This window comes from Bremia lactucae (assembly GCF_004359215.1).
Source record: "Bremia lactucae strain SF5 chromosome Unknown BlacSF5_NotPlaced_49_SHOA01000009.1_1371882bp, whole genome shotgun sequence".
Classification (NCBI taxonomy): domain Eukaryota; phylum Oomycota; class Peronosporomycetes; order Peronosporales; family Peronosporaceae; genus Bremia; species Bremia lactucae.
The window spans coordinates 332,479-341,435 of NW_027152062.1; the positions used below are offsets into that span (position 1 = coordinate 332,479).

The following is an 8,957-nucleotide window of genomic DNA, read 5'->3' on the forward strand; positions in this document are numbered from 1 at the left end:
GCAGAACTCATGCGTCTCGCACGCTGGTTCTTGCCATCGCCCTTTGGGAAGGGAGTCCTCTTGCTGGGCATTTTTGCCCCAGCAGGGACCCTGGCATAGCAGCGAGCCATCATATGGCCGCGCTTGCCGCATTTAAAACAGACCACGTCTGCATTGCCCAACTCCATAGGAGTGGCATCTGTCCTCTCGGCCGACGGCTTATACCAAGCTGTCGCCGAGGCACTGTTGTAGGATTGCTCCTCAACTAAGGCAATTTGGATTGCCTCTTCCATCGTCGACGGCACCTTTCTGAAAAGGGCCTGTCGCGATGGGCCATGCCGTAGTCCGTTCATAAACGTGGGCACCTTAATGTGCTCCGGAATCGGACCTACGGTTATGGATGCGGACAGCGAGCGCATCTCTTGCACATACTCTTGCAGAGATCGCTTCGCCTGTCGCGCCCCAAAGAAGCGCGCCTGAAGCAACACTTCGTTGTTCGGCGGCTGGTACATGGCGCGAATCTTATCCTTAAAGATCGCCCATGAGGGGAACGCTTTTCTGTCCGCCATAAGCGCCGAGTAAGCCCACTCTGAGGCCTTACCGCGCAGATGCGACATAGCGTACGACACCATCCGGCTGTCGTCCTCGATGAGCTGGGCGACACCACATTGCTCCACGGCTAAAAGCCAGTGGACAATCGTGTGCGCCGCAGTTCCATCGAACTTGGGCGGGTCCATCCGAATGGGCCTCGGCTGATGCGGCCGGGCAGAGAGCATCTCAACAGTCCTGTTGAGAGCCTCGCTCCGAGCCTGCTCATGCCTCAGCTCATCCTGAGTCTGAGTGACGGACTCCGCCGCAGCATGGCTCTGTGCCTCGGACGCGGCCCTCCGCTGTCCGAGCACGAATGCCTCAAACTGCTCCAACTGAGCAACATGTTGCTCAGGAGGACTACCCAGGAGCCTGGCCAGGGCTTGTTCACCAAGTCCCTGCGCCATTAGCCCTGCCACCTCCCGATGATGTTCGGAGAGGTGGGGAAAATGAGCCCAATCAATATTGAGGCTCATCCTCACGTACACACGCAGAGATGCGGGTCGTGGGAAGGATTTCAAGTGCTACCAAGTGTAGGCGGGCACGTCGTAATGCGGCCACGCTCTACTTAGGCACACACCCTAGCACAGCGAGGAAGCGGTTAAACCTGCTTCTCTTGCGTACAGTGAGGTAGTTGTGGTGGGCGCGTTAGCGACCTCACCCAACACACTAAGAACTCTGGTTAAGTGTCGTCACGGGAGCGGTAATCCGGCTCCTCGTGCGCATTTACCAAGTAGGAAGTAGTTTTCAGACTGATTTATATTTAATCGTATTATATACAAATACCTATTTTTACCAATTAAAATGTCATCTCTAAAGATAACACTTAATATGTATTGCGAGCGTATATTTCTAGATACCTCGCGTAACGGATGACGCTAGCCGTCATCACGGATGACGCTGGGCGTCATCCTTCCTAATGTGAATGCACCCATGTGCATCACATACACAAGGGTTGGTCACAAATGTGAACCACATCCGAGTGCTGGGTATAATTAGTATTATTTCGTAATTGACCATCCCCTTAAGTACACCAAGTGTACTTAACGGGGACTGTGTAACATTAGGGCAACTTAAGCCCGTTACAAGCAGTACTTAGCTTATCTTTAAGAAGCACACAGCTTTTTTGCTTTACAGAATTGTGAGCTTCACAAGAAGAAGACAGCAAAGAAAACAAAGATAGCGGGCAATCCAACATTTGCAGCTGAGTACATGCCGGTCTGTCCTAATTTCTTCGTGAATAGAAATTGTGTAGTAAAATTTCACCAAAAATTGGCAAATGCAATTACAAACCTAATAATTATTTTCCCATATGTCGGTAACATTAAATAAAAAGAACCCACATTGCTTTTGCGCATCAATTAAGAATGCTATTCTTCTGTCCAATGTATTTGGAACCGGCGGACGCTGCTGCAGCGGATTGTTGCGAGTCTTTGCATTCGGTGCCTTATCCAGCAGCAAGCTCCGAATATTTTGACCCAACGCGGTTGGCGATGCATATTCACTCCACAGTCACAAATGGACTTAGGTGCGCGGCATACAGCTTATATTTGCTTGAACATCTTCATCTATTTTAACACTGTATTTGTACTTGATGAAACGAAATAGTGCGACAAAAAATTCATATTCCAGCTCCGCAGTAGATGCAACAGAAATTGAAGCTGACATCTTGAACTCGCTCCCCAAATGGGCACAGGCAGTTATTCAGACTGGATGCTTCCATGGTTCGTGAAAATTTGCCCATTGAATGTTATATAATGTAGTTATGAAGTAAGTGCTGGTTGTATGTATGGCTGTTTTCGTAGAAGGGATGTTGTCATCTTTTCGAATTAAATCAAAACGAAGAAGTGAGCAGCAACATGAGAAATCACAGAAGAGAAAATCGATAAGGTATATTGCAGATCAAGAAAGCTTGGCACATGATAAAGTTGGTGAGTTACAAAATAAACTAAATGTATTGACTACTTCACAAGACGCAGACACGGAACAGAAAGATTTTCATGTTCTCCCTCTTATTTCAACCCATGCTGAATTTGCTGCTGAAAGCGTGGAGCAATATTCCGAACTACTGAATAAATTAATTAAAAACGTTATGGGTCGGCACCAAGCGGATACTTTCGAACAGAAAGACATCGATGTATTTCAGGCTGAGGAAGTAAAGTTATTGCTGCATTCTTTAAAAGCCATGAAAAAGAAGGACTGGATAGAAAAACTAAGACCAGAACTTTTGCTTTCACTAATGAGCGCATTTGATGATCAAGTGCAGCTAGGTTTAGCGGTCAATTCGTTAGGTTTTAATTTGTTGACCGAATTGAAAGAAAAATCGCAGAATGATAAACAAATTACAAGGCTTCTTGCCTCGGTCGATGTCGCGATTTGCGAACTTATTGTGATGGCAACTTCTCAGATTGATCGGCGCATTCTTTCGGAAGAGATTATTAACAATTGCTTTCAGCTTTTACATCAAACCATTCGGTCTCTGTTGCCATACATCGACTCTTCATTTGTGACATCATTACCGGTAGCGAAACTCAAAGAAGAAGGGAAATTTAATAATAGCAGAAGTCTCGGCACATCTCGCGTAAACTTGCGTCTGAATAAGAGCGCTCGCAATGTCGTTGAAAGGATTTCTCACGTAGTTTGTGAGTTTATGGACCAGCTTGCTTCACTTTCCATGAGCCTCAAACTTTCAGACCACTGGATTTTTTGTCTGTCCTCTTCGCTGGTACCGCTTTTCGCTCTGGACCACAGCTCATATGCCACGTCATTGCAGCAAAGCGCTCTTGGCATTTTGAGAAGTATTTATATGCAGTACAAGCTTCATCGAGAGTCACTGCTTGCAGATATAGTGGATATAATGGTAAAGCTTCCTACTGCAAAACGCACTCTTCGAACAGTAAAGTTGCAAAACTCCAACGACTCGGTGCAGCGTATATCAACTTTGGTGGTTTCGCTTATTCAGTGTAGTGCTGCTTCTCAAGAGATTGGATTCGCAGAGATGTTATCAGAGTCGGATACTTTTGCTGAAGGAAAGTGTATGGTTACGATCGACAAGTTTAAAATAGCACTGGAAGATACAAAGAATGATGCAAGAATTTTTGTTCGGAAGTTGCTTAAAGCATGCTGGAAGAAAATTGATGATCGTGATAATCGTGTTGTTTTAGACAACTTTGTTGAAGACCTCCTTATTATGTTTGTGCGCCCAGAATGGATTGGTGCTGAAGAACTTTTAGAAGTATTGAGCTCCTCTCTGGCGAGTGTTCTACATACTAACGTTTGTGAGGGTGTAACGAATCTGAATTTTTATCATAGTGCGGCGGCACTTACTTTGATTGGAAGGATGTGCGCCGCAATCAAAGTTTGCCATAGAAAGGCTTCACAAATTGGCTGGGACGATAATAGTGCTTCTGCTGCAGTATTGGAAGAGCATGCAAGCACTTTGTGTGCTGCAATTGCCGCTGAAAAGAATGACATGTCAGTTGCGCGGGATGAGCATCTTCGGAAACTTGCTTTTAAACACATTGTCGTGACGCACCTTCAAAGGCACAATTCTGACCAAGGCGATTCAAAAAAGCTGCTTATTTTGAAATTTCTTCTGGAGTCGGAAGTGCATTGGAGTGGAACCGAGTGTATTTCTTTGGAACTCGAAAAAAAGTTGTGGAAATCGCAGTGGGAAAGGCCAAATGGATCATTAAGCTCAGCATTTAAGGTACCTTCTCCTACTATCGAGTTAGCACTGGAGTCCAGTTTATGTCTAGCTGTAAAACGTGGATTTTGTGGCCTATTTGATAAGCTTTTCGCTCACATAATGGCTTTGCTCTCTAAGGGCGCTCCTATTCTTAAAGCTCGAGTCATGAAATGCCTGAGAGGCATCGTTGACGTCGATCCAATGTTGATGGCAGAATCTAGTGTGCAGATTGCAGTTGAAAAGTGCTGCGTGGATGAAAAATCTTCTGTTCGCGAGGCAGCTGTCGACCTTATTGGGACTTATGTGCTTTTACGGCCCACTCTGGTAAATAGTGTATAAAATTGCTTTATTGTGATGGCATTGTACACTTATCTGTAAAACTTCTTTGGTCAGCTTGACAGATATTTTGGCGTACTTGCCGAGAGGATACGTGACAAGGGCGTAAAAGTCCGAAAAAGCGTGTGCAAGATCTTTAAAACAGCAATACTGATGCAGGACCACGCTCGCACAATAATTTTGGAGCAAGAGTTTCGCCGGAAAAGTGCTTGCATGTTGTGTTTGGTCGAACGAGTTGGAAATGCTGCTGAAGATCAAGCTCTTAAAAAATTTATAATGGACATATTCCAAGAAGTTTGGTTCGGTGCGAATCGTTATTCCTCTGAAAATTTGAATTTATTGGATGCTCCTAGAAATCACTCAAATTTACCAGGTAGTGGGACAGCTCCTTTGCCTGTAAAGAGTGGAAAATATGATATGACAACTTCATCGGACAAAAATACTAAGTTTGTTTCCGAAGATGGAAGTTTTGCTTGTGCTATCGAAGAAGGATGGGTTTCAAGTCAAGTTCCTACGGTGATGCCATCCTGCATCTTAAAAAGTTATGATTATAAGCTGGACAACAGCGCTGAAGTAATTGCAACCATTATTGAGGTTACTCATGGCACACCAAATCGAGAATGGTTTACAAAATTGCTAAAAAGCCTTTTAGTAAAAAGCAGAGAGAAAAACATTTCACAATCGACAACAAATTCGCGGGCTCAAATCGCTGCAGATTGTTCCAAGAAGATCGTCGATCGCCTCGTAAATTGTCTTATTGAATTGCAAGAAGGTACCCTTGTCCAAGGTGTTTCGATAGATAAGGCACAAGAGCAGTTCGTGGCGTGCATGACAGCTCTGTCTGCCTTTTGCGAAGCGAGGCCTCAGCTTTTAACTCACCATCTCGAGACAATTCGCGTATACTTGAACGAGAAGGACATCAGAATCCCAAATTTATGCGTCTCAATGATTAGCAAAATCTTGGGCATAAAGCGAGTTTCGTACACAATTGCAATTAAACTTGAAGACGATTTAAAATTCCTCGTACGACGCTCCTCCCCGAGTGTTGTTGGTCTTAGTATTGAGTGTCTCGCCATGCTGTCGGCAGCAAGAAATCATGAGCCTGTACTTTTACTTGAGCTACTGGAGCAATTTTATCTCTGTATATGCAAGTATAAACAGAGAACATCGCTGGCTGGTTTGTCAGATCAGGAAGATTACGTACTCCAACGCGCATTATATGTAGCAGGAAAAATTGTTAGTTCGACGGACGTTGACAAATGTCCTGCCCTTTCAAAGAAATTTAAGGTGCTCAAGATTGGTATGGTTGCGAGTTCTCTTTACGAGTTGTACAGGAACTTTGTCCGAATGCCGGGAAATGATGCATGCGCCGCAAAAGCTGTCCAAGGCATGGGATTTCTCTTTCTGAACCAGCCGCGATTATTCCTCTCGGCACAGCAAGATGGTTTGTTGACCTTTCTTTTGACTGCAGATACTCGAAAAGCAAAGCTGCAATGCCTTGTTAGTATGAAGGAATTGTTGCTTTTTGAAGAAGTACGGTTGGAAAAAGGTCTGGCGTCGAAGTCGTTGAATCAGTCAAAGAGTACAGAGCAACAAGTTCAAGGGGATCAAGAAGCCGATGCCTCACTAATTGGTAATGTGATGCAAGCAGAGCTGGTAAACATATTACAACTATCACTACATAAGGTGCCGCAAATTCGCAAAGAGGCAATTGCCTGCATAAAAGCTTTGCTAAGGCAAGGTTTAATCAATCCGCTGCAATGCATACCAAATCTTGTAGCACTTGAAACCGATCGTGTTCCGTATGTTCGGGATGCAGCTTATTCAATACTTCTAGCGCTACACGAACGATACCGGAGCCAACTTCACTCGCCTTTAATTAAAGGTTTTCGCGATTCGTACTATTTTCAGCTTAGTGTGTACGGTGATGCCACAGCGCTGGGGATCGACGAGAAGGAAAAGGCTTTTTGCCTCTTTGGACGACTATTTATTAATTGCATTAAGCCGTCAAGGTCTCATGAAATGCGGCTTCTTCGCGCACTGATAAATCAGTTTACGGACCAGTGGAGTGTACCCCAACCATTTAAAGGCAAATCGCCAATGCCCAACAGCAATATCTTCACGTCTAGCCTAAAATATATGTGCTATGTTGCGCAAGTTTTGTCATCGCTGCCTTACGATGTCGAAGACGAGCCGCTATACGTGATTTATTTGATTAGCCGCTACGTGAGCCTTCGATTTAGGTACGTATCTGTAGATCCTGCTCTTATCTTGGCTATGCTAACAATTTTGTTACCCTAGCCCATTAATGGATGACCTTAAAAAAGCATTCGTGGAAGCGGGTGTGCTATCGACACAGCTTGAGGAAGACAATGCAAATTTATCAACTTTAACTCTTGATGAGTATTCATTGCACCTTGAACCAGACTGCATGTTGTCGTTGCAGATGAACGGGCTTCATGTATTCGCAATTGCGTTGATGCTTCGTCTAAAATTTGCGCTGAAGCGTAATTACCAGTTGGATGACGAAAAGTGTGCTACATTTGTACCAGCCATCACAGATTTTTCAGTAGAGGCGAAGGGAAGAGCTTATAAGAAACTTTTGCTGCCTTCCGTTGATGATCTATGCCAACCGGAGGATCCAATTTTGGTATCCTGGAATCTGTATATGGTTGCGCGGTTTGCGGCTCGTGAAGACCAGATGCAATTAAATTTTGATCTTAAAAAGAGCGAACTGTCAGCTGTTAAGGGACAAAGTCGATCGCGCAGGATGTCAGCCTCCTCGAAGCAAAAGCTAGTTACGAAAGATAGCAACGACGAATTCGCCGACACTCTGGCTTGATAATCGCCAATTTAAATCTATTTTTTATTAAAATCTAATTTTTTTCTTAGCCTGCTAGCCTTAATTCGTCTTGACTGGAACTCAGCAGTTGCGAATTTAACAAGCCGTCTGCAGTTTGTCGTCGCCACTTCGCGTCCGCGTAGAATCGCACCCTCAATTTCTACAAGCGATGCGTTGTAAGGCATATTCAAAGTTATCAAGGGCCTACCAGCTCTAATGAACTGTGGAACAGTTCTAATATTCCTTTGTAGCACCAAAATCGTTCAGTAGCTTCTGTTAGCGCTTCGCACACCACTCGAGCGACGCTTAATAGAAAAGCCAGATCGTCCATTCCACACAGCAACAGATCACATGCAGCAATATAACGCCAAAAGATCCGATGCAGCTGCACCAACACCTTAAGCTCTTGAATTGCAACTGGCGAAGTCATTTTTTTTTCGCTTTTATAGCTTTCTCATTTTCAAGCAGCGCTAAGAATCGTAGAACATATCTCTATCTTCGCCGCTCTCAATCACAATATTTTGCTGAAAAGTCTGCGCAGCGCTCACGACATCCTCAAACATAGCACATCGCTCTTTCAACGCAAAGTTCCAAACATTTGGATATGGCGGAAGTGCCCCCGCTAGTAATAACTAAATGCTGGCGCGGTACTGCGGCGCAATACCCAATTCCAGCGACAATTTCAGCAGCTGCGGCACGTTCACAGCCCGCTCACTCAGCAAAGCTGCAAATCAGGCCTCAACATCTACGATGTGTTGCACTATAGGCACGCCCAGCGTCTTGTAGTACGTCGTCAGAAAGTTTCGATTTAGCGCCATCGCTCTTTCACATGGAAAGCTTAAATACCTTCTAGCACAATCTTATACATTGGTGTTTACTTAGCTAAAATTACTTTTACTAATTTCAATTTGATTACACCTTACAAATACCATCTAACCTCCGATAGATGCATTGCCCTCCAATAATTATTCCACCATTGCCGTTCCAATGGCTTAACCGATATCCTCTGGTATCTGATACTTGATAGAATTTAAGCAGGATATCATTTTAGAAAAGGTCTACAAATCTCACCATCTAGGGTGTTTTCGTGCGCGGATTTCGCGTTGTAGATCACGCAGACCCTTTAGCGCTGCTGTGGGAAATGCTCAAAGTCGATAAAAAAGATCCACAACGCTCACAGCATTCAGCTGCACTGAAATTAGCAAACTTTCTTTGTCGGACTCGTCGTCATCGTCGGAAACCTGGAGCGAAGCTGCATGGGAAGAGCTGCCAGAATCGGTCATCGCTGTAACGGGGCACTACGACTTGTACTGCTTCAGTACAAGTCCACTTCGCACTGCTGTAGTTGCGAGTGGTGCCTTACTTCACTTCACGTACACTAGTACGTGCAGAGGAAGACTTCTCTTTAAAACAACTACCTTAAAGAGGGTTAAATGAAAACTGTATTAATATAATTAAGTTTCTCTTCTTTCTATCTGTTAATGCTAACTTAATTATGAACTAACACTAAACATGCAATTGAAA

At 44.3% G+C, this 8,957-nt stretch overlaps 2 protein-coding genes across 2 annotated transcripts; one reads left to right on the forward strand and one right to left on the reverse strand.

The window, feature by feature from the left end:
• Nucleotides 1-1,934: 1,934 nt before the first annotated feature.
• On the forward strand, nucleotides 1,935-8,014 carry CCR75_005142 (uncharacterized protein; the record flags this gene model as incomplete). Its single annotated transcript, XM_067963225.1, has 5 exons — nucleotides 1,935-2,095; nucleotides 2,200-2,291; nucleotides 2,373-4,579; nucleotides 4,649-6,834; nucleotides 6,893-8,014. 5 exons carry the CDS (start codon nucleotides 1,935-1,937, stop codon nucleotides 7,431-7,433), a joined length of 5,187 nt encoding a protein of 1,728 aa, XP_067820041.1. The 3' UTR covers nucleotides 7,434-8,014.
• Nucleotides 7,630-7,863, reverse strand: CCR75_005143 (uncharacterized protein; the record flags this gene model as incomplete). The annotated part of the gene is made up of 1 exon (XM_067963226.1): nucleotides 7,630-7,863. One exon carries the CDS (start codon nucleotides 7,861-7,863, stop codon nucleotides 7,630-7,632), a length of 234 nt encoding a protein of 77 aa, XP_067820040.1.
• Nucleotides 8,015-8,957: the final 943 nt, after the last annotated feature.